At 35.8% G+C, this 26216-nt stretch overlaps 1 protein-coding gene, 1 long non-coding RNA gene and 1 pseudogene across 2 annotated transcripts; 1 reads left to right on the top strand and 2 right to left on the bottom strand.

Annotated features, from left to right (window-relative positions):
• The window catches only part of LOC109070544, a 731031-nt pseudogene that overhangs the window by 42338 nt on the left and 662477 nt on the right, over nucleotides 1–26216 (bottom strand).
• On the top strand, nucleotides 17335–18936 carry LOC109056064. The gene is made up of 2 exons (XM_042745796.1): nucleotides 17335–17417; nucleotides 17538–18936. The coding sequence occupies exons 1-2, from the start codon at nucleotides 17397–17399 to the stop codon at nucleotides 18681–18683; spliced, it is 1167 nt and encodes a 388-aa protein (XP_042601730.1). The 5' UTR covers nucleotides 17335–17396; the 3' UTR covers nucleotides 18684–18936.
• LOC122140799 lies at nucleotides 22619–22903 on the bottom strand. Its single transcript, XR_006157378.1, has 2 exons — nucleotides 22784–22903; nucleotides 22619–22670 (listed from the first exon to the last, which is right to left on the bottom strand). It is a non-coding gene; the product is annotated as an uncharacterized LOC122140799 (long non-coding RNA).

Raw genomic sequence — 26216 nt, 5'->3', positions numbered from 1 at the left:
TGGACAAGGGTTTTTTACAGACACTGGTCACAATATCATATCATTTGGAATTAAAAACATTTATAAAACGACATGAAATAATATTTAGTTGTGCTTTCATTATCCTTTTTAGTCTTCTGGTTAAGTGTATGAGTAATATTAAGTAATTTTTTTCATTTATTTGTACAGGGACAACGCACAACAACAGTGTTGTGCCAGAGTTAGCTATAAAGGTAATTTGCATCTGCAGTCCCTGGGCCAGGATGTTGTTGTTACAAAATTACAATATTAGGTGACAAACAATACAATACATATAACACATACAATATCACATCATAGTACATAAAATTACATTACAAATCCAAGTCAGTGATCACATGTTTGATTTTCCTTAAGCCATACTTTAAGCGTAGTTTTAAAAATACTAAGTGTTGTACACTCTCTAATATAAACAGGTATTAAATTCCATCTTTCTGCTACTCTAACTGAAAAAGCTGATTGACCAAAAACAGTTTTCTTAAATTTAGTTGAACAGTCACCTCTAACTGATGACCTAGTCTATTGTCCTTACAGAAAGTAACACATTGTTTAAGAGGTGGTGGTGCCAATCTGAGATGTTGTTCAATGAAGCAGTACGTTGATAGCAGCTTTTTCGTTTGTCTCAGCATAAGTATAAACAACTGTATCATCTGCATACATCTGAACCCTGGACCTCTGGACAAACTGTAGGCAGATCATTAATGATAAGCCGAACAAAATTGGTCTAAGAATCAACCCCCTGTGGGACTCCAATATTACAGTCAAGAAATGGTGAGCATGCATCATTAATTTGTGTACCTCGTTTTCTTAAATTTAAGCATGACTCCATCCATGTTAATGTATTAGTAGAAAAAATAAACCTTGATAATTTAGATAAAAGAACATATGATTAACGGTATCAAAAAGCCTTTTTAAAATCAAGGAAGACAGCACCAACAACACCTCCCCTATCAAGACTGGATTTAATTTCTTCAATGAAATAACAGTTTGCTGTTTCCGTAGAATGAGTGTCCCTTATCCAAACTGCAATTTAAATTTGTCAGAATACATACCTCTCTTAACCCTCCGTTTTTCCCGGGGTTCTCACATATTTTATCATTCTATCCCGCTATCATCCCGTTTAAATATTTTCCCGTATTTCTCTGTATTTTTAATCTATCTATAAAAAAAAAACTGTACAAAAATCCCACTGGGCATATTTTATACGTTTGCTACATGATCGCTTCGGTAAAACTCACATAATTTTGTGTATGAGCCAGACCTCATTATATGAATAATAACAACACAACAAATTCCAAGGTTGTCCAGTTGCCAGATCTTTTATGAAACTCATCTTTTCTCACATGATCGACGCATACAAATTTTCAACCCCATTTGTCCCCTCAACTTGGCAACCTACAACACAGTGATGCTATTGATATGTGCACAGGTAGTACCGCGGGGAGGAAGAAACTGGTAGAAATGGGAGAAGAAGACTCAGGTGGTGCCCCCAGTGAGAGAAAAACTAAATATACATGTAAATGTATATGAACATGTATACTGAGGGTTTAGCTTACACTTAAAAAAGGCTGTTTAATTTATTAAATATGAGCTCTGAAAGTTTCAAAGTCAGGTGCTGTGCTGCTTCGTTTACTGCTGTTACGGGAAACATCTGTAACTCTGGTGAAAAGTGTCACCTGCTGGCAGAGAATGAATTTGCATTTTTCAATAAGCCCTTCTACTGTTTGACCAGGGGTGTCAAAACTCAGTTCCTGGAGGGCCACAGCCCTGCAGAGATTAGTTCAAGCCCTGCTCCACCACACATAACATGTACTTGTCAAATAAGTCTGAAGGACTGGATTAGCTGGATCAGGTGTGTTTAATTAAGGTTGAAGCTAAACTCTGCAGGGCTGTGGCCCTCCAGGAGCCGAATTTGACATCCCTGTTTTAGACCAAAGCCAAAAACAACCCTTATTTTTATGCAGAAAACATGCAGTTGTACATGTGAACTGGTGGATCAACAAGAAGATAAGGAATTATAAAACTCTAAAGATATAGCCTACACTAAGGCCCCGTCCACACGGAGACGCGTTTCTGTGAATACGCACAAATTTTTTATCGGATGGGCTTTTCGTCCACACGGATCCGGCGTTTTCGGAAGGTGAAACCGCTATTTTTTGAAACCAGGTCCCAGAGTGGATAAATCTGAAAACGCCGTCTTTTCGTTTTCGTGTAGACAGCGGCATCCGTGTATTTTCTGAAACGATGACGTCATGAGCCCACGTTTTCACCCCTAGTCAAACAATGCTAGCGTCACGTAATAGCAACAAAAACATAAACAAACACTGAATGATTGTCTTTTTATTATCTAACATTAACACAGATTAATAAAGTAATGTTCCATGTTCGTTTGTATACCGTGCGCAAGGTTTATGCACATAGTCCATGTCTTCTTCTCCATTTTTAGTGTATCTCTGTGGCAGAATTATAGCGCCACATGCTGGTCTGGCATGTTTACTACATAGTTTTATGTTGGTTTTGTGGTTTCGTGTGGACGCAGATATTTCTTGAGATGAGGGGGAAAAAAGATCGGATAGGGAAAGCTCTGGCTTCGTGTGGACATAGCCTAAGATATATTTATGTTACTAAGTGAATATAATTGTTTGATAATAATTGTTTAATATAATATAATAATATAATATAATTTTGTTTTGTTTCAGCTATTTCTGCTGCCTTAGAGAACAATGTTTGGTTGGTTTCTACATGTGTTCAGCTCGTGTGTCTCATTGAGGAGTGACTCACTGATTCTCTCCAACATCATTAGTGAAATATGTTTAAAGGAACAGGAGTGTCAAAGAAGAGTTTCATTTTATAGGAAACAGAATCACACCTGTGGCACCTGAAGAAACACAAACAATAAAACTGGTTTACTGATGTAGATTAACATTAAGAAATATTTAGTGAATGTAATAAATGTGTTAAAATGTATGCCAAAATACACTATGCAAATGATATTATGCTTTCTGTGTTTATTATTTCTTTTCTTTAACCTTACTACTTGATTCAGAACATTCAGAGAACATTCAAAAATTGTTTACGTTTGCAAAATGATAAAATGGAGAAAACAACCACTTAATGTTTTCTCTAACTATCACATTACCAAGAAGACAGAGAATATTCAGAAATGACATTTTCATAATGGGAGATTATTATTATTATTATTATTATTATTACTTTTGTAAGCTGGGGAAATGCCAGTTCATGGGTTTGCATTTCAAAAGAAAGTGAGCTGGTTGACTGACTTTGAACAAAGCAGATGCTGCTCATCTAGGGTGTGAAATCAGAGACTTAAGATCTGATCTTTATCAATTGTGGCAGGTGTTCTTGCCATTGTTACACCTGAAGGTACAAGTTAATTGAGATGAACAGCATTGTTATGTGCCCCAAAAGACGTAAACAGCTCTAATCAGACAATCAGTAATCAGTAATCTTTAACCCAGGTTTTTTTTTTTTTTTTTTTTTTTACATTTACAAGCAATTTGCATGACCCACCAAACCAGTTTCTTAAAGAAAAGTGAATTAATTGCCAAAAATGGTCCTGAGGCAGGAGTCCATCTGTCAGACACACATCCGGTGGTTGATAGACTGAACTGTAGGGAAGCATTCAGAGCCACCCTCCATCAAACAGAAAAGTAGTGGACAGTGTCTTGGCCTTTATGGGGCCCCAGTTCAACTGATTATTGTCAATTCTTGATTATTAACACACTATAAATCTAAAACACAAAATTAACAAACTCAAAATAGTGGTCGGGTGTTATCCCACCATACCAATGTCTGCCTGGCATGTTTTTACACTTCTTAATTGTAACAGAAGCAAACCCACAAGAGTGCTCAGGTGTTAATTTGCACTTTAAAAGTTTTCTAAATAAACCAGCAGACAATGCATTTATGGAAGAGAATGATATTTAAAAAAGCTACACTATTAAACAAAGCAGCAAGTCATCTGTACATCTAAAAGAATCTAATCTATAACTAGCTAATTGAGGGATAATGATATTGCAATATAGCAAACACCCCAAATGTAGGCTAATGTTAAGCTGTTATCAGTACCAAAAAACAGAAGCTTATTTTTATTACAAAAATATTAGGGATGTACTGATCAGGTTTTTTGAGTCATTGAATATTGAGTATCTGTGGTACCAAATCCTGATCCGGTACTTGTATATTCCTACTGTTTGATGCACAATTCAAGTATATTCAAGTTATTAAAATCGATCTAATGTATACAGAGTTGTGCAGAGAGCAAAAGTAATATATGTATGTGTGGGTGTGTGGCTGTTATACATTTGACACAACTCTTTATGTATATATTCTGCACATACTGTATAAGGACATTGGTAGAATATGGAACTTCTGATGTAAACTTCTTGTATTTTATATATACAATGAGGAGAATAATTGCAACATAGAGGGAAAAAAACTGAGCTATGGTTAGAAAGCATGATTGCCAGTTTGTCAGTCAAAACCAAAGCAAGACGCTACACATAGCAATACATTATAACTTTAAAAGGGAGGAAGATCGGGTTGTTGATGTTTATTTGCCATTCTCGCTCTGTCTGCACAGCGTGTGTGTACGTGATGATGAGGAATTCTGTCTGCGCAAACAGGGTGTGCAGAGGTATGCAGATACATACGTTGACAGTCAAAACCTTTTGAGTGTTTTTTTTCAGAGTAACAGGTGCGTCATGTGTAAGTTTCACTTTATAGGAAACAGAAATGTTCTGCATATCTGTGGCCTCTTGAGAAACACAAGAACACCAGTACAGTTTAAACAAATAGATTTATTGGTGTGTAAGGTAATCCACGTGTCTACGAAACCACGCTGTTGTAGCACATGCAGAATGAGAACTGGCATTGTCTTTGGCCATGTCCACACTAATACATTTTCGTTTGAAAACGCATCTTTTTCTCTCCGTTTTGTCCACACTGATGGCGTTTTTAGTCAAGGAGCTTTTTAAAAACGCTCTCCAAAGTAGATAAATTTGAAAACGCAGTTTCTCATTGTAGTGTGGACTGTGAAAGCGGAGGCTTTTGAAAACGATGACGCAAGTTTAGTCATGTGACGCATATTATACCAATAGATATCCGTGTTTATACTGGTATTGTGCACGTTATGTGCAATGCACTTTCACACTATTGCTATAGATGTGTTACTTTGTACACTCTTCATATAACAGTCCTGCAAAAATGAAAGCAAATTTACTCGCGATCATGAGTTGCGTTATAAATCAGACGTACAATCGTGAGTGTGTGCGACCTGGACGCGTCAGTGAATGGTGAGTTCTTTTCGTAAATAAAATATATAAAATTTTCTGTCAGAAAAACTGCATGAAAACGTTTCATGTCTGTTCCATGTATATGATCTGCAGTGAGCTTTTTTGAGGCTTTACGCATGCGCAGAAAGCAAATTTAACTTTTTCTGATGTTTCTGTGTGGATGAGACACTTTTGGAAAATGCTAGTGTGGACGGAGAGCGTTTTAAAACAAAAACGCCGTTTTCAAATGTATCCGGATTAATGTAGACGTAGCCTTTATCTGATAACCATGGACTTCCCATGAAAGACATTATCTTGATGGCAGTATATGTCTCTGTATCCCAATATATGCCTCCATATCCACAGTACCTTCGCACATATGCCAGTCACCCATCTGCTGCATCCCCGTACCATAACAGATGTTTGCTTTTGCATCTTGTTGCTGATGAAAGATGGATGCTCCCTTTGGTCTTGGGGACTGAGAACTCCAAATCCATTTTTCCCATGGACTCATCTGAGCACAGCACACATTTCCACTGTCTCCTCGACCACCTGAGACGAGCTCTGTCCCAGATAACCCCGCAGCATCAAGACATGGAAATAATGTACAGATTTCTCCCAGAGTAACAGAGGCTGAAGTGACTCTATTTAACCCCGCAGCATGATGGTTTCTTATGCAATGCCATCTGAGGCCTAATAGATCACACACATTCACCTGAGGTGTCCTGCCTTGCCCTACACAGACTGCGATTTCTCTGGATTCCCAGAATCTTTTCACAGTATTATGTATGGTGACCTTCACTTTTTTGCCTCTGTCCCAATTTTTCTGGAATGTGTCGCAGCCATCGAAATCAAAATGTGTTTTTATTTACAAAATACATTTCATTTGGTCAGTGAAAACACTGGAAATCTTTTCTTTGTACTTTCGTCAATTTAAATTAAAAAGAGATAACAATTAAAATTATACTATGGGGCTGTCGAATGCCTGAATCTGAGTGGTTGATGAATGTTCTAAAGCTGGGCTCACACTACAGGAGCCGATCTTGCCCTCCCGAGAATTGGAGAAAAAAAATCTTGTCGAGGACCTCGGTCAGTTCCGATGTTTGGAGTGGACCACATTGAGCCAACCCCAAAGCCAGTGTCCTTCTCTGAAGTAAAAGTGTGGTGACCGAACACTGCTGGTATCTACTGAAGCAGATGAACGAGCATACACAAACTGGAATCCAGGAAATTAATTTAACGTTGAATCCAAATTTACCTAGTGTAAAGAACAGGTTTCCCACTCCACCCTGTCTAAAGCTTTCTCTGAGTCTGTAGTGAAACCATGACTTCAGGGCTGGTGAATGAAGGAGAGGCATCAAGCACAAGTAATTTCAGAGTATTAAAGAAATAATGCCACTCTAATATAAAGCCTGTTTGATCGTTCTGGATTTTATCTTTAAAATAGCCGGTTGATGTCAGATATAATTTTTCTATGATGTTATGATGTTAATTTGCTGCTAAAATCATTTAGGAAATAGGAAATAACAGCATGAACATCCAGTTGTCCATTCACATACTGTACATACACACACAGATAGATAGATAGATAGATAGATAGATAGATAGATAGATAGATAGATAGATAGATAGACTGAAATGTACCAATCTTGTGTGTATCCTTGTATGCTCTGTAACTATATGTTCAGATCTCTTAATTAGGGCTGTGACAGTCGCTGTGACGGTCGCCGTGACAGCCACATCACTACCATGATGACATGCACTCTATAACAAGCATAATACGTAAATAAAAATAAAACTTTTATATACAAGTGTAAAAACAGTAATAGTTGCAAATTGTTTTATTTAGACTATAGGTCTATGGTAATTCACAAATTACCTCAAACGCCATACACAACATTTCCTTTAGATTGGCAGGTTTGAGCACAGGAAAATACAGTTTATGCATTCAGCAAATTCATTTTGTGTTGGGGCGATGGACCTTGTTGGGAAACCAAATACTACATCGCTGATCATCTACCAGGAGATTTTTGAGCGCTTTATGCTTCCATCTGCTGACAAACTTTATGGAGACGCTGATTTCATTTTGTAGCAGGACTTTAGCACCTGCCCACAGTAAATCATAACCATCAGAATTAAAACAAAAAACTCTCGAAAGGAGTGAAATTATTTCCTTATGAAATTAATTCTGTCAAGTCACCTTTATTTATATAGCACTTTAAACAAAACCGATTGTGTCAAAGCAACTGAACAACATTAATAAAAGTGTAATATTTAATGTAAATGTGTATATCGACATGAAAACAGAGCATAAAATCATTGTTAACTTCATTACTTTTCTCACTCCAGGAAAAAGAGTTCGTAAACATGGTCTAGAATGTCTGTACGGTGCGTAAAATTTACGCCAAGTTTATTTTTTATAAATCACGATATGTGCGTTTTAAGGATTAAAAAGTTTTTAATTGCTAAAGCGGTCTCTTGTGTCAGCAGGTTATAACAGTGTCGTCATCATCAGCCAAATGTGTTGAGAAGAACTGGAGTTTGACGGCTGATCGCAGTGTACAGGAGTTCAGTATTATTGCAGTGAATCCCATCACAGCAGTGTGAATGTGTGTGTTTATCAAGCGGCCGCTGGTATGATGTGTTTCTGTTTCCTATAAAGTGACACCCTGATTCTCCTAAACATATTTCACTTACTAACTAAACCTGTATGTTACAATGCCTCAAGTCATGTACTCATTATTGAATGGAAAATAACACTCATATGACTTACAGTTTTTTACAGATGCTAGGACACATTTCTCAATACTTAGGTCACTTTTGCAGAACTCTTCACACAGTGAGCACAACAGAAGTCTATGTGGGCTAAACTGAGGATCAATTATCATTGCTTTGACACAAAATGCATTCAATGACTACATCTCTCAAATTTCATGAATTATTTTCTCACTCAGACACAACAACTGCCAAAACTCTTTGTACATACAGGCCAATTTGCACATGCTTACATACTGTTTTCAAAACTGTTAAACTGATGTTCAAAACAATAACATAATACAAAACTGAATAAGACAGCAATTTGCTACATTTCTACAGTAATATTTTAATTAAATATATTTTAAATCTTAAAATTAAATGCTATAAAAACAATTATAAATATGACCATCCACATGATCAAATGTCCCTCCTGGACGCAATGAATGCTGGATGCCTGGACATATCAGCAGAAGATCGCCAGGGATGGATCAGGCATGCCAGAAGATTCTCTCCTAGGTGTGTTGCCCTAGATGACATAAGATGTGATGTGGATGAGAACCTGTGGCCAAATGGAGAAGACCGAGTAGATTAGCATTACTATTGTGTCTGTATCAGTGGATGGTGTGTATACAAATTGTTTTATTTTGGAATTACTCAGTGCAAAAAAAAAATAAATAAAATAAAATAAAATAAAATAATAAACGACATAAAATATTGACGTATTCTGCATCATGTCTGATTCATTCCAGTAAGATATATTGCAGTGAATTATAAACAGAGATGTGTCCTTGTTTTACACAAGAAAACACTGTATAATGGTACATGTTGTTAGTGTTTTTTAGGTCATTGTTTTGTGTGTTTGTCGGCTGTCAACCTTTGCTAGTGTTCTGGAAGAATGAGGTGATTTGAGACCTGAATAAAGTGTTTTGGTAGTTGTAGTGTATTTTGAATGTGAAATGAACTGCTTTGCCAAGCTGAAAGTTGGTTAGGATAACTGTGTGAAGAGTTTTGCAAAAGTGAACTAAGTATTGAGAAATGTGTCCTAGCGTCTGTAAAAAACTGTAAGGTGTTATCTTTAAACCCAGTTCCTTCTGTCAGTGACTGACACATTGAACAATAATGTGGTATGAACAACATTCCCAGAATTCAGTCATTTCAGGGTGTTTGTTTGTTTGTTTCTGAACAAGGAGCCCAACCCTTACACCACAGATTCTGTCCATCACTGTCAGTCAAATACAGAAGGATCAGAGTCTGACTTTAGGGCTTCAACAGCTAATGGAAGTAGAAGACTACAATATATATTCCTGCCTTTTTTGTGGAAAATTTGTTTCATAAATTGGTTAACTTTTTAAAACAAAAATTTCAAGGTAAATTCAGATAAATTACTTATTGGACCAGAAAACATTACACAGAATCTCGTAGATTACAATTTGCAATTAGACAGATGTACTGTTACTTCCTCTACTGTCAAAAATCTGGGTGTTATATTAGAACAGTAACTTGTCTTTTGAAAATCATATTTCCCATGTTACAAAAACAGCATTCTTCCATCTTAGAAACATTGCCAAGCTACGAAACATGTAACCTGTTCCTGATGCAGAAAAGCTAGTTCATGCATTCATGACCTCTAGACTGGACTATTGTAATGCACTGCTAGGTGCTTGTCCTGCATCCTCAATAAACAAGCTACAGGTAGTCCAAAATGCAGCGGCTAGAGTCCTTACCAGGTCAAGAAAATATGATCATATTACCCCAATACTACAGTCTCTGCACTGGCAACCTATAAAGTTTCCGTATCAGTTACAAAATATTATTACTTACTTATAAGGCCCTTAATGGTTTAGCTCCTGCGTACCTAACTAGTCTTCTACCACGCTACAATCCATCAGGCTCCCTAAGGTCACAAAACGCTGGACTTTTGGTAGTACCTAGGATAGCAAAGTCCACTAAAGGAGGAAGAGCTTTTTCACATTTGGCTCCCAAACTCTGGAATAGCCTTCCTGATAATGTTCGGGGTTCAGACACACTCTCTCTGTTTAAATCTAGATTAAAAACACACCTCTTTGGCCAAGCATTCAAATAATGCATCTCATAATTTTGGACTGCAGTTATATCTGATCAAATGTGCATTATTATTCTTTAGCTTGGGTTAAACTAATTAATTTTACTTGGCTGGAACAGCAGCTACACTAATTATGTCTCTATTTGTTTCTCTGTTTCTGCTGGATTTACATCCCGTGGTAACTAGGATTTACACAAGCTCCAGTCTGGATCCAGAACACCTGAGAAGAGATGATGCCAACCCCTCAGAGGACCTCAGATGATGCTAACCCAGAGACAACATACAGAACTACCACATTTTGCTATAAGTTTGATTGCATAATTGCTGTTAATAGTGTTAATCGTCTGTTTGTTTACGTGCTTTTATTGATTTTTCTGAACATTTCTGCCGTATACACATGAACTGACAGTCACCACTGATAAACTACTACTAAATATTGTAGAAACTTAATTTTCTGTAAAGTTGCTTTGCAATGATTTGTATCGTAAAAAGCGCTTTACAAATAAACTTGAATTGTATTGAACTTCACAGTGCTGTATGTGTTGCTCAAGAGCCTAAAAAGAGGCCAAATTTCCTATAAAGTGACATTCTGATTCTTCTAAGATGATCAGACTCATGTCTCCTGCACCACTGTGATTCTCAACTAACAGCTTACTGCAGCCTAGAATTAAACTGTTGATCTCGTCTGGCCAGAGGAGAATGAACACTATTTAGACACACTATTTCCTTGTTTAATACTGTAAAGATATTTTGACACCGCGGTGGTGAGTTAACTCTGATCTGTGTAGAATTAGTATAGAATTATATTATGTTTACATTTTAATGTTTAAATACCTTAGGAACGATTGATGCTCTTTTCTGCTGTGCTTGAGGTTTACATAAAGATTAGACTAAAAGTTGGTTCTGATTTCTCTTTTCAAATATAGAGGAGAAGCGTGAGAGATAAGATGCAGCGCGTCTCATTCACTGTGTGTGCACAAAGTTGTGTATGAAATCTGTATACCAATGTTTTCCTCAAACAGATCGTTATTCGCCAAAAACTTGTGAATTAAAATGTATTCCACATTTTACATAAATCTTATTATTGCCTCCCTTGCCTGAAAAGACTATAAACATTACACATAACATACACACAAAATTGTGTTGTTGCATCAATAAAAATAATAATTTGCTAACACTTTCATTAAAATCTTTAGGGAGGGATATATTTAGTAAAGTGATGAAACTGAGTATTGATCCTCTAATTAAAAATATATTACAATGGTTAAAAGAAATGATTAACAAAGAACACCACACATCAAAATGTATATTTTCACAGATAAACCAAGTCCAAAAAAATAAAAATATATCTTACGTTATATTTCAACAGAAGTTTAGAAAATAACAGTGTTCCTGTGGCTCAGTGGTAGAGCATTGCGTTAGTAACGCAAAAGGTTGTGGGTTCGTTAGGTAAAAAATGTTAGCCTGAATGCACTGTAAGTCGCTTTGGATAAAAGCATCTGCTAAATGCATAAATTTAATTTTATTTAAATTTTATTTTATTTAAATTTAACAGATAAGAAGAGTCTGAAATACCTCTCTTCTCTGGAAGATTTTACAGTTGAGTTTCCCAGTGGCCCAAAGACATTACTAGAGCTGAAGAAGTTTGGAAAACTACAGGCAGATAAAATGAGAAGACGTTTGATGAAAGAAAAAGTTAGTAAAAAAAAGAAAAAGTAAAAAAGTTGGTTTGTTTTTTCATCATTAGTGGTGTGAACTAGTACATAATGAATATATATTTAATGAAAAAGTAGATAAAAAAATATAACGTCAAAGAGCATCCGTATATCTGAAGCTCTGTGATGTCATCAACACATTTACTCTCAACTTTGCTTCTGATGATATTAAAGCTGTAACAAACTATTTTATTCTGGAAAAAGTAGAAAGGTTAGAGTCAGGGGAAACAAACTTTATAGTATATATTTAGATGCATTTTTATGCATTTATTCCATATTCTTTCTCTTTATTCTTTGTTTCTTTTTCTTTTCTGTCTCTAATTTCACTGTAATCATACAGCTATATTGCATAACTATCAGTCTGTCTCTGTACTCTCTCTTCACCTTGTTGCTGCGTTATTTATGTTGTGTAAAAGATCACGTGTAAGTATCTCTTTCATTAGAATTATTGAAGAGATCTCAATAATCCTTGTGTCACATGTGTCTGGTTTGCTTTCGTTTTCATGAACTTTAGTTTGTATTTCATTTGTTATCTGGTTTCCTTTTCTCCATTATCCCGCCAGCCCTTTGTTGCTTTGCTTATTCATTAATCGGCTCACACCTGATGGTCTTTTAGTTCATCACTGTGTGCATTAAAGCTCTTCATTTGTCCCTTGTTTTCTTTGGACTCTAAACATTACATCATGTGATTGGTTTAATAAATCTTTGCTTGTTTCCCTTTGTCTCCTGTCATTTGTTATCTTGTTGGTATAAATCAGAGAACAGAATTAATCGGTCTGAGATTGTCCAGCTGTGTAAGATAGTCTAAGTTAACCATGTTTTTAATGTAGAAAACCACACACAAGGATAAGGCAGATAGTATATGATAACACAGTTTGAAATGAAAGCTCTTGTGGCAATGAGAAAACTGTTGGTGACTTTTTTTCAGATTACTCGTGGTGAGGAAAAAGAAGATGCACAGTCAGTAATGAGGAGATTTTCTTTGAGATCTTACACTTTAACTTTGGATTTGTGAGTTCATATGTTTGTGACTTTTTTCAGAGAGTTTTCTTTGAACTTTGGTTTCACTAGAAAAGATAATTTCTGCCTCAGTGATCTAACAGCGCTCATCAATGACAAAATTACTGAGATGATAGTTGAAATTCAAGCACAAATTCATGATTAATGATGAGACTGTGAAGCAGCAGATCTGATGGAACACTGTCAGCTGACACACAGATCATACATCTCAATAAATTAGAATGTCGTGGAAAAGTTCATTTATTTCAGCAATTCAACTCAAATTGTGAAACTCGTGTATTAAATAAATTCAGTGCACACAGACTGAAGTAGTTTAAGTCTTTGGTTCTTTTAATTGTGATGATTTTGGCTCACATTTAACAAAAACCCACCAATTCACTATCTCAACAAATTAGAATATGGTGACATGCCCATCAGCTAATCAACTCAAAACACCTGCAAAGGTTTCCTGAGCCTTCAAAATGTTCTCTCAGTTTGGTTCACTAGCTACACAATCATGGGGAAGACTGCTGATCTGACAGTTGTCCAAAAGACAATCACTGACACCCTTCACAAGGAGGGTAAGCCACAAACATTCATTGCCAAAGAAGCTGGCTGTTCACAGAGTGCTTTATCCAAGCATGTTAACAGAAAGTTGAGTGGAAGAAAAAAGATGCACAACCAACTGAGAGAACCGCAGCCTCATGAGGACTGTCAAGCAAAATCAATTCAAGAATTTGAGTGAACTTCACAAGGAATGGACTGAGGCTGGGTTCAAGGCATCAAGAGCCACCACACACAGACATGTCAAGGAGTTTGGCTACAGTTGTCGTATTCCATGTTTCTTCACAAATTCTGTGCAGAAGATGTGTACTAGCGCCCTCTACAGTATAACAACAAAAACACAGATTCTAGGAGCACAAGTATAGCTCAAATATATTTAGACTTTTTGTAAGTATGTCAAGTATACTTAAATGTCATTTTAAGTATATTTCTGAGGAGTACATAAAGCCCATTTCTAAAAAGTACATAAAAAGTAAACTAAAAGCATACTTTCCTATTTTTAGTTTAAAAGAAGTCTACTAATAGCACACTTGTATAAACTTCTTTTTCGTAAGGGTAGACAAATCACCTTTTCTAATTTTTCAATTTTTCCAAGTCGATAGACAGATACTTGGTTTACGATTGTTTAAATATTTGAAATTTGAATTAGAATTATTCATATGTTTATATTTATTATTTAGTGATACAGTAAATGGTACAGGGGAACAGATTACATGTTAGTAGCATCCCTACATGTTTTCTTTAATACAGTATCATTTCTCTCTATAATTTTTCATATTTCTTAGTTATCAGATGTCACTTTTCAGCGATTATCTGAAATGCTGTTAATTCAATTGAAGTTATTTGAGGATATGAAATAGAGAAGCAGAAATCTTTTTTTTTAATTATCAAGTATTTCTCTTAAGAATTCTATATTTATCATCCTCAGATTTGTACTAGAATATGTGGCTTTAACACCATTGTGATTCTCAAATAGGATAGTGCTATATTATGATATAAATATTTTACTCAAATAATATACTAATCAGTCTAACATCAGGACACGTGAATGAGTTGGTGTAGGTGTGTCGTGTGTAAGTTTCACTTTATAGGAAACAGAAACGCTCAAGCATATCTGTGGCTTCTGGAGAAACACAAGAACACAAATACACAAACACAGAAAAACTCTTCATTTATTGGCATGTATGACATATTAATGACTGCATTGGATAGTGTGAACGGTTTTAGTTTGGATTGGAATCAGCTAACATGGAACATTCTTTAGCTGACATTCTGCTGAGATTCTCTCAGAGTTATGAACAAATGTTCTTCCAGTAAAGTTAATGTTTGTTCAAAGTTATCTGGTCTTTAATGTTGTCAAAACGGTAAAATTCGTAAAAAAAATAAAATAAAAAATAAATAAAAAATTACAAAAACGTTAAAAGCACAAAAATTGCTCATGGAACATTATTTCTGAAACTGTTGAGTATTCGTCAAATGTTTTTTAAATGTTACTACTTGTTTCAGGGTGTTCAAAGAACATTTCAAAAGTAACTTTTCTATACTAACATGTAATCTAACACGATCATCTGACATGAAACAGCATTAAAATTTGTAAGTATTTTCAATACTTGCAAAATGCTAAAAAAAGAGAAAACATTCACACAGACAAGAGTGATAAAAAATGTTTAGAATATTTTTGCATTGCAAAGTCATTGTTTTCAGAAGAACAGGTTTACTGACTTTGAGTAAAGCAGCTGCTGATCAGGACTGTGAATTCAGACACTCAAGGAAGTGATGTGATCGTTATCGCTCTTGGCAGGCGTTCTTGGCATTGTTCAATACCTGAAGGGACACGTTAATCGAGATAAACAGCTTTATGTGTCATGATTCACATAGTCATCACCGAAAGGGTTGGTCTGAGCAGACTATAAATGAGCTTTCATTTACCAGCTTTTCAGTTTCCAAGATCCTTCAAAGCAACTTCTTTAAGAAAAGAACTTTTTATTACAATTACAAAACAGATCCTGGGGCAGGAGTTCATCTGATGGACAGGTCTACTGATCTGAGAGGTATAAATGTAGGCCGGCATACAGATCCTCTCTATCAAAGAGAAAGTGGTGTCTTAGTGGCTCCTGCCCCAGGAACTACAAAAATAAAATAAAAAAACATGGTGAGATATTCTGCTCTGATTGCATTAGTTTGGATCACAGTGCTTATGAGTTTCTGCTAATGTCTCATAGTTCTAATTCCTTGTTCCCAATCTACCACAAACTGACCATATTCATCCGTAAGGGTTCTACCACAGAACTGACCATATGTCAAGTCCGTAAGTGATTTTTACTGCTGACTGTACACTTTTACGCTGATCATAATGATTTAATACTGTACACTGCTAAGTTTCTTTGTGACTGTGACACCGTTCGAGGAGGAAATTAATGCAGTGCATGTGTAATGATTTAATTTATGTATAGTTTTACTGGATCAAATAGTGATGATGAGTGAATGCTTAGAAATAATCATAAATTAAATCTTACTGTATATGATAAGACGATACGATTTCACTTTTTTAACGTTAGTTATCACGATTTCACAAAAAAAATTCACGTGCGTTAAATCTTTATAATGTTGCGCAAAATTTGATTCATAAAATACATTTCAAAATGCAATAACTTCGTAGAAAGCACAAAAACCTTTGAATGTTTTAAAATGTACAGTGTCTGAATGTACAAATCGTCATTTACTACGAATCCACTCGGATATCGTCTGTTTTTGAAATTCCTGACAGCGTTCTGTCTAAAAGTCATGAGACAACACCAAACAAACATAAGCCATGAGAGTGCATTCAGAAGCCGCAGGCAATCGCACAAGAGTTCCCATAGAAGCGGCGATCCTTTCTTGAGAGGGGCGGGAATAATATTCTCTGCGTCTCAATCAAGCTCACATTGATGAGCAATATAGAGGACGTCATTGTTTACAATAAAACCGGAGCACACTCTGAGCTTGAGAGGGGCGGGATTTGCACGCACGCGCTCGAGGCAGTTTAGCCATCTGTCAGACACTGAGCCAGCTGACCAATCTCATCCCATCGTGTATTTCTGAGGGAGGCGCGTCACAATAAGGACGGAATCAAGGCTTTTGTCAAGAAGGGGCAGATCGGTGTGGAATAAATGCTAAACTTGTGAAAATTATGCATTTTTTTTTTAAAACTCGAAGCATGAACACATCTTAGACTGCACCCCATAAACACAATCAAGCCTAGAAAAGAAACAGTCAAATTACTCCTTATTGATTTAGACTTGACGCAGAATCGCAGCTCCTTGACATCAACACACGACAGTGAGACAAAGATACATGAGGGGTTGAATATACACCAAGCAATCAGGGTCACATGACACATTCCAACCAATGAGACGACAGAACCACGTGGCTCCATTTCTCTGAACTCTACACACAAAACCACAAAACACTCAAAAAACAAACACTTCGTTTAAAAGTGGATTCTTGTAAAAAGCAAGACACTTACGTTTTAAACATTATTTGACAGTCTTCTGGAATTGTTTTTTGCATTTGTAACTTAATTTTATTTTGCGCAAAAACTGATTAGCCATACACGCCAAAATTCAGTGTGTACAGAGATTATTTCATGTAACACCAACACGACTGTCTCGTGTTTTTTTGTTTGTCACAGCACTCACACACGACTGTCATGTATGGTGTTTGCAAAAATACACTGTATATACAGTGTGTATGCATATTTACAGTATTAAAAGGTATACAAGGGGGTAAAAATTATTTGTTTTTCTCAAAATATTGAGTTTTTATTTCTAAGTGAACAAATTATGTATATATTTTCTTTTTTTTGCTATGTAAATGTATTAATTATCATTAAACTGTGTATATTTGTGACTTTGTCGGTAGGAGAGTTTTACACAGATAATTAAAGAAATAACATGATCTGCAAATCAGCCTAATGGTCAGAAAACTACATATAATTAAAGAAAAAACATGATCTGCAAAACGTTAAAGGTGAAAAAATTTAAATACTAAATCAAAGACTCTCTTTGTCTGCTATATACAGTTATCAGTTGTGTGAAATTATTAATATAATCTACAATAATTTGTTTATTCCTTTGATTTCACTCTCAGTGTGTTGTCAGAATGAAGAAGGCTTTGCAGGATGCAAAGAATCTGGATGATTCGTGGATAAAAGAAGAAAGTGACACTATCGAACTTATTGATTTGAAAAAAAAAAAGTTATTTTTACAAAAAGTAGTTCATCGAATTGATTTGAATTGTATTCATTATATAAATGATTATAATTATTTTCTTAAAAATATTTTTTTTCCTGTCAATCAAACTCTGTCTTCTAAAATGTCATATTTTATAAACCACTTTAAAATCAATGAAAAGGTTAATTTAAAAAGTCAATATGCATTTGCAGTGATTGAACTTAAAACAGGAGAACGTATATTAATCGGACCCTTTAAGCCAAAAAATGTTGGTCAGACTGGTAAATATCCCGATATACATCACAGCGAGCATCAATGCATAAATAATTTAAAACAAGAAATTAAGTATATGAAGAAGAAGAAGAGAATAATAAAAGCTATTTATATATTTACTAAATATAGTCCCTGTTTATGCATAAAGGGAAAGTTGTGTCCTTGCATGACCCAGCTAGCTAATTTCTCTAAAGATATGTATAATGAATTTAATATAGATATTTACATTACTTTCCAGGACATTTATGGTGCGACAGGAAGTACAGCACAAACAATAAAGAGCTTTGTAAAAACATCAGATAAACTGAGTAAAAATTATGAAGATTCTCGTAATAAAATATTGAGATTAATGAAACAAGTTAAGAAACAATATTCTAGATCAAAATTTACATTTTTCCTGGGAGATAAAGACCAAGAAAGGTTCAAAAATGATATAATAAAAGAAATGAAGGAAATTAAACCAGATCTAGAAATTGAATTAAAAATTAAATTTCCCAGTAATCCAATTTTATTACATGAGTTTAAGAGCTTCGGAGAAAAACAAACTAATAATATAAAGACACAACTAAAAAATTATAATTTTACTAGAGAAATTGCTGAAAATATTTGTTCACTTTTTAATTCTAAGTGGTGTGAAATAGCTGATGACAAATATAATGATTTTATTTATGAGAAGCTCAGCGATTATTTTAAAATCTTTGCTGTTGCATTCGCTTATAAAGATATTAAAGCTTTCACAAACCATTTTAATCTGGAAAAGGGTACAATTATATGTTTAAATTTAGAATAATTGTGGTGCATGTGTGTTGTTATGTATTTATCAGTCCATTGATGTTACATTGTGTAAGGGCTCTGTACTGTCTCATTGATTTGTGTATTTCTCTGTAATCATCTCCATCTGAGAGATGATGAGATGTTTCCATCTACAGACTAGAGACACTGTCAGGCTGCTGATTCTCTATTGTAACACCTGTTAAACACCTGTTCAATGCCAACAAACACACAACTCCTGTATATCTATTCAATAAATCTGTTTACTTTCACTTTGTCCACTGCTTTCTGTTCTTGGCTGTAGGAGAGTGAATCTCTAGCAGAGAATAGAGTTAACTTCATTTTAAATGTCTCACCTGAATCTAGAGACCTTTTTCAGACAATAATCTGGACTAACATGATGTATATGACTGCTACAGGTCCTGACGGGTGTAAGAAGAAGTGGTTTTAAAGTGTGTATGATGGTGACTTTATCTGAGGAAAGATTCATCGCTGCTCAAAGAAATGTGTAATATTAGTTCATTTAAGGGAATTCATTAATTACAGAGCATGATTTGTTTCTAGTATGACTACATGAATGACTCTCTCTGAATCAGTCAGTGTTTGTGCTTTAGATTCATTAACCTTTACCATTCATCTCTATGTTGTAACAACAGGTGAGTGTGACATTTACATTTACACTGATGCATTTTTATCCAAAGCACTTACTCTGCATTCAAGATTCAAGACGTTTTCATGCATTCCCTGCGGATTAAACCAGTTATGCAAGAGCAGTGGATAATTGTTTATTGTACGATTTATTAAAATAGCATTCTGTTCAAAATGGAAGTGAAGCTCAGCACAAGTACTCCATTATCCATGATCTCAAATATTGCAAATGCATCTTACTATCCACACGCAAACATCTGTAGATCAAGTGGCACACAAGCTTTCACTGATGTCTTCTCTTAGGTAGTCCTTATTGATTCATTTGAACTGAGACTTTTGTTCCGCTCTTTTAGTCTGACCTCAACCCACACACTAATATATCCACACACAAAGCAGCTGTTGTTCCACTAGATGGCAGTCTCCATCTCTGATCCTACAGATAAGCACGTTATTATCACCCTGATATGTGAATCTCTGTACTGCTGATTCTTGGTATGTATTTTACAATTTACTGCAGATGCTGATATTTATATGAACACATCTGATGCTTGTAATGTAAACCAGTGAGATCAATATTGAGACACATGGATCACTGGTGCTTGGACTTTAAGTTTAACTGTTTATTTAAATTGTTTATTTAAATTTAATTGCAAACATTGAATAATCAAATGCCTCCACAACTGTACTCTTAGTTTCTTCATTTCCCACTGTTCATTGTGTGTGCTTCTCATGTTCTTTGAATTTTGAAACCATAAAATTAATAAAAGCAAGGATGCCAGTGCCAGTAAGGATGTTTATCTGAACGATTTAAATGTAATAAAGTGAACCAGACATTTACTGACTTTAAAGAATCAAATGCATCCACAACTGTACTTTTATTTCTTCATTTCCCATCTTCATGCTTACTGATTCTGATTCTGTTTTTTTCTTATAGTGGCTAGAGCCAGGATTCCAAAGACAAGCGCTGCAGCAGCAAGATCTTGCACCTTTAAGAAAGAGGAGCCATTATGTCTATTTGTAATTCGTTTTTGACCACTGGGTGGAGTGTGGGCTTGCCTTAATGAGTATACAGGTGCATCTCAATAAATTAGAATGTCGTGGAAAAGTTCATTTATTTCAGTATTTCAACTACAATTGTGAAACTCATGTATTAAATAAATTCAATGCACACAGACTGAAGTACTGTTAAGTCTTTAGTTCTTTTAACTGTATGATTTTGGCTCACATTTAACAAAAACCCACCAATTTTTCCACGACATTCTAATTTATTGAGATGCACCTGTTTATGTAGGCAAAGAGTAAGAGAAGGCTACTAAGAGAAGTATTTATGTCACTATATCGTCACTGTGTGAGAACTTGCTATTGTGAATTTAATCCTTATAATAAAATTATTTTAAACATTTTGCCATAATACAGTCTGTACTTCTGTGATTTTGAGACATTTATGAGTATTACAATATAATCTTTCTTGTATGTAAGGTCATGCTAAACTGTACCTGCTTGGATTGTGGATTTCCGTATCTCACCAGTGTAGCACAGTGCTCAGGCGGACTGGCCATCGGGAGCACCGGGACATTTCCCGGTGGCCTGATGGTCATTCTGCCCTGTCGGCTGCCGCTGTGCAGTCGATCAGACTGACGTGCAATAGGCTGGGATGCAACTGCGAATTAATTGACGGATTTATGAATCTATGAATCAGGCGATCGCGGAGTGAAAATGACACCACCACATGACCCAGCATCAGCGAAGCACTGCCTAATTGGCTATATACAGAGGCAGGCTTCATCTTAGAAACCCGTGCAAAAAACGGAGCGTAAGCAAAGGAGGAGCAGAGCGGGAACGTATAAAAAAGAGAAAAGCCTGGCCACAGACGCTTAAGTTGATGCAAAATCCCAGCCCATGTTCACCAGTAAGGAGCAGGTCGGTCAGCATTACATTTACATTATATTTACTAGGGGTGGGACGGATTCACTGAAAAAATCGAAAACTGTTCGGTTCTCCACACACGGTGCGGCACGCGCTGGAAACGCTGTTCAACTTAAATCTGACAAGCATCTGTAATATGTTTACTATAAATAACACGTAAACAAACAGGGTTCAGTTAAAATATGTTTTCTGTTGGATGGATGAACATTCTGGCTTTCCCAGACATTACAACAACAGCGATGAAAAAAAAAAAAAAAAAAACCCGTGCCAAAATTCACTCTTGTTCAATACGAAACGAACACTGGATCAGTGCATTCTTTTAAAGTGACAGTCCTTATATATTAATCGAACAGCAACAACAAAGAAATCACTCACTGCTCTTGATTGAAAAGCTTTTGTAACTTTAATACAAGAAATTATCTTTCATTTGTAGTCCAAATGCAATGCTGTTTACATTTGATTACTTTATTCAATTTATGTACCTAAAAACTATGCTATACCTACCTAAAAAACCCTGAAAGTCAGTTTATTTTATTTGTATCTTTACTCTATTGTATTTATTTGTGCTGTTCCTTGTAGTTAGAATATTCTTAATAATATGATAAAATATCATATTTTTTTGAAAGTATCAGCCTACAATGCGTAGTCTAGTCTACAATGTTTATTTATTTATTTTGAAGGTGACGAAGGAAGCAACAGTAGCACTAGTGCTCCTGCTGTTGAACAAAAGGGGGTGGACAGTTCAGCTTTTGAGTCAGAGCAGGAACCTTCCGGTAAAGTTTAAGCTATAAGCAAAACTAAACATGCTGGCTATACTCTTAGAGCAATATGTGCTTTTATGATTTATAAGAGCATCAGTTGGAGGACTGTGATCATGGGGACATACAATTGATGGCTGGCATAATTAATATAGATTATTGAAAGTGCTTATTTCATATAGCAGAGAAACTTAATGTGCAGAGTGAGAGAGAGGGATTCAGGGAAAAGATGATATAGATGGTGGATTCCTAGTGAGTTTTTTGAGGTTTATTTAATTATCCATTCATATTATGTATTGTAGTCTACCTGTTTACATCAGCTAACAGGGTTAGCCTACCAGTTTAGCAGTCTGGTGGACACATGAATTGGGTGGTGGTGACTGCACCAACAGAGGTGGCCTGGGGTGGAGTCAAATTCCCGGCCTGATTTACTGTCCCAGTCCGCCACTGGTGCTCACAGTTGCTTTTTACCACATTATATGAAAATTCCTTTCCCACAAAACTTTCTGCTTCCTGTAGAATATCTTCAATGGGACGTGGCTCAATATGTTCATCTAGATGATTGTTGATACGGTATTTATCCTTGCCAGCCACATCCTGCAGTTTTTCTTTCTTCACTGTGACCTTGTTATCTTTCCTTGGCTTACTGCTGGACCCAGAGTCGCCGTGTCCAGCTGTAGAGAATGAAATCGAAGAGTAAAAACAATCATGACTCAAATGGGAAGTCTCAGATTCAATACAAGTTTAGCTCAATAAGTGTGTAATAACAAACAAACAAAAAACTCACAGGCTGTGACCACGTGAATCACATATCCATCTCAAACATAGATCACCCAGTGCTGATATCCATCTCTGAAGATTTCAATGACGTCTCCAGGCTTTAGATTCCTATCCTTTAGGAGACAATATCAGGTGTGATATATAAAAAAGTTACAGTCATTTAAATTAGTCAAATTATATTATCATACTGTTTCATCTAAAATAACACAATATCATTGTGCTTGTGAATAGATAAAGAAAGTGAAACTGCTAACTTTACCAAAAATAGTAGCTACAGTACTGTACACAAAGGACCTAACTAATTTCAGAGAGAATTATATCTAAGTTTAGCGATTTCTGTTGCCTTTTCAGAACAACTTGTGTAGTTTTTCTAAACTTTTTTAAAATTTTCTCTCTATAGCAATAATAAAATTGCTTTGTGATCACCCTTAATCAATAAGCATATTGTCTGATAGTAGCAAAAAGTCCTTGGATCAAAAACAACAGAAAACACACACAAAAACAGATCTATTTGTCTGTAAGGTAATGTAATCTTAATTTCTCCCCATTGTTAATTAAATGGCGGCGGCGTCCAACTGCTCTTCTGTTTTTCACTCCAATCCTGTTAGAAACACAACACATTAATACACTGTTTCTGTCCAGGGGAGTGTCCAGAATTGTATACTTGTGATGGCAAGAAGGGACTGGGCATGGCCACAGATCTGATGTGTTTGTGTGTTTTTTTGTTTTTGTTGTTTTTTGTGAAACTTGTGAAATCGTGATGAATGAGTGACTGTTTTTAATAAATTTGAAGGGAAGCACTCTTTGCATGCTGTATATGATAATATATTTCAGAATTTAAATAAAACTTGTGTTTTTCATGCTTGACAAGCGGCCAAGTACAACACAGACAAAGCTAACTACTACACTATATAGAAAAAGATCATTTCAGAGGCACAAATGTGATTCTGCAACCGAGCCTGGTCCAAACACACTTTACGCAAGATTCAGGTAAAGAAAAGGTTATTATTTGTATTGACTGCCACGCCAAATCATGCACACCTGCTTTTCTGTTTAATTTAACAGTGTTTTGTGAACATATATATACTTGAATAACAAATAATTGTAACACTTTACAGTATGGTTGGATTAGTTAATGTTAGTTAATGTATTAAAGTGTATTAACGTGTTAGTTAATTATTATAAAGTGCTACCTAAATAATATATTTCAAGCGTTCACTTGATAATATTACAATACCCCCCCCCCCCCCCAAAAGGCCATAACATATATAAATGCAATGAATGAATGTAGAAAAAAAATAATAATAATAAGCGATTTGTTGAGCCCCTTGACCTTGTAAGAAAATTTGCTGGCAGAATTACATTTCGTGAAAAAATCAAACAAAGGCATCCTTCTGCACCGAATTTGACTTTTTGGGGTTGAATAATTTTAAAACATTTAGAGCCAATTAGATTTCTTTCTCTCTCCTCTCTCTCTCATCTCTCTCTCTCTTCCATTATTCAACCAACTTACATTCAGAATTACTCAAATGTGTATTCATAAACTTTCTCTAATAGTGTACTATTGATAGTGTACATCTGAGTAGTGTTGTTTAAAATTTGGGGGTTAAAAATTTTTTATTTATTAAAAAGTTTATTAGTCAAAAGTCAAATTTGGTGCAGAATCTCTGATTCTTTAAACCTTCACACCGTTGCCTGTAAGTGCTTAGAAGTTGTCTCTTATCCTCACCCGAAAGAAGCTTTTCAATCCACTGATCATGTTTGGTTTCACTTTGCAACTTGCTGTTCTTCAAATTCAAACAATATTTTTAATAAGAATTAAATCTGGAGACTGAACAGGCACCTCAAGTACATCGCTATAACTGAATCTATGAACCAGGGCACGTAAGTAGCTTTTGAATGATACTATTGTGGTGATGACGGTGGTCTTGCAGGAAAGTCCATTTGATCGATCAGCTTCAAGGTCGACGATTCTTAAATCTGTGGCCAAAGGGGGCGTTGCGCGTAGATCGCTTTAAAGAATCCATGATTGTGCCATTCCATACACTCTTGATTATCCCACTTCCTGGCATAAAAGGACCCCCATGAAAAGGACCTGTCCAACTCAGTGTTGTTTGACTATGGTGATGCTGTTGTTCTGCTACTACTTAAAGTGTTTCCTTGTTGTTGCAACAGGAAATTCCTGCTGACCATGGGTCCAAATGTGTCCAAGTTTTGGTCACAATCACTCCATAAAACATCTTTCCCGAAGCTCCACATGTCTATCCAATGAATTTTTAGCATATGCAAGTCAGCTTTTTATGGTTTCTTCTTGGTTCAAGAGTGGGCCCTTGCCAAGGATGCCCCCTCACTAAAGCCATACTTGTCTCGTGTTCGTCGTATACCACTGTATTGGAATGTTTTTCCGCCTTTCATTGGGTCATCTTGCAAGTCTTGACGTGTAAATGCAGGTTTTCCCTCAGTTGTTCTGATGTACAAACAGTTTATGACTTATGTGCTTTTCCTTCAACAGCCTCAAAGGTTTTTCTTACAAAACATTTAAGTTAGGACTATAAGACTGGACAGCTGGGTCTCTAGGAACCTTTAACAGGTTGCCTACACTTTTTACATTTCAAAATTCCTCAAATTTCCAAACCTCTTATTAGAGCTTGTGAGGACCGTATTGAAGCATAACTGGTTCATAGAGCATTATTTCCCTGTTTTTTAGTCATGCGTAAATAGGAAGTGACCAGACGTCCCGAAAAATTCGGGACAGTCCCCGAAAATCTCAACGGTTGTCGCCAGAAGACTCTGGGCCCTACATTGTCACCGAAAATTTACGCCTAAAGCAAATATCTTGGAGACTTTATTGTTACTCTGATAAAATTAACAACATGTCTGGCGGAAGGTTTGAGTTCGTCCTGCAACCAGCCCCCGCCGATTGCCTCATTGGCTTGCAGCATCTTAGTTTTCTAAGTTCAAAAAAGATACGGTAGGCGGCGCGAATTTAGAAGCGAATTGATAAGAATAAGGATTTTACATCAAATTATCGTTGGCAATGGCCTGGTGTACCGGAACCCCCAACACGCTGCTAAAAAGCAGAACAAACACGATATATGAAGGAGAGCGCAAAGCTGCTGCCAGCCGCGAGGAGCGATAACAGTGATTTTGCAAACGCGTAAAGGCAGTTATTGAATGTGCTACAAATAAAAAAAAATACTTCACTACCCACATTATGTTCATTGTTTTCGTTTAAAGCTTGATAGCCGTTCGGCTATTACAGAATACGAGTTCTGATTTAGGCACTTGTTACTTACAACAGTCATGGTGGTTTGTGTGGTTAGTTCTTTTCACAACTGACATTGAGTTTTCATGATTTTAATATTGTGGATTCTTTTTTGGTGGCAGACCTAAGACTAATGACAGGACTGTTGATCTTTGAAGAAAAATTATGTTTTGCT

Source organism: Cyprinus carpio, chromosome B19 (genome assembly GCF_018340385.1).
Source record: "Cyprinus carpio isolate SPL01 chromosome B19, ASM1834038v1, whole genome shotgun sequence".
Taxonomy (NCBI): domain Eukaryota; kingdom Metazoa; phylum Chordata; class Actinopteri; order Cypriniformes; family Cyprinidae; genus Cyprinus; species Cyprinus carpio.
This window is presented reverse-complemented; position numbering and strand designations above follow the sequence as displayed.

Bases quoted from the DNA above. Each gene is read 5' to 3' on its own strand.
- LOC109056064 (XM_042745796.1), top strand. From the start codon at position 17,397: ATGATCTGCAAAACGTTAAAG. The intron at 17,418-17,537 runs GTGAAAAAATTT...TTTCACTCTCAG, and splicing joins TGATCTGCAAAACGTTAAAG to TGTGTTGTCAGAATGAAGAA.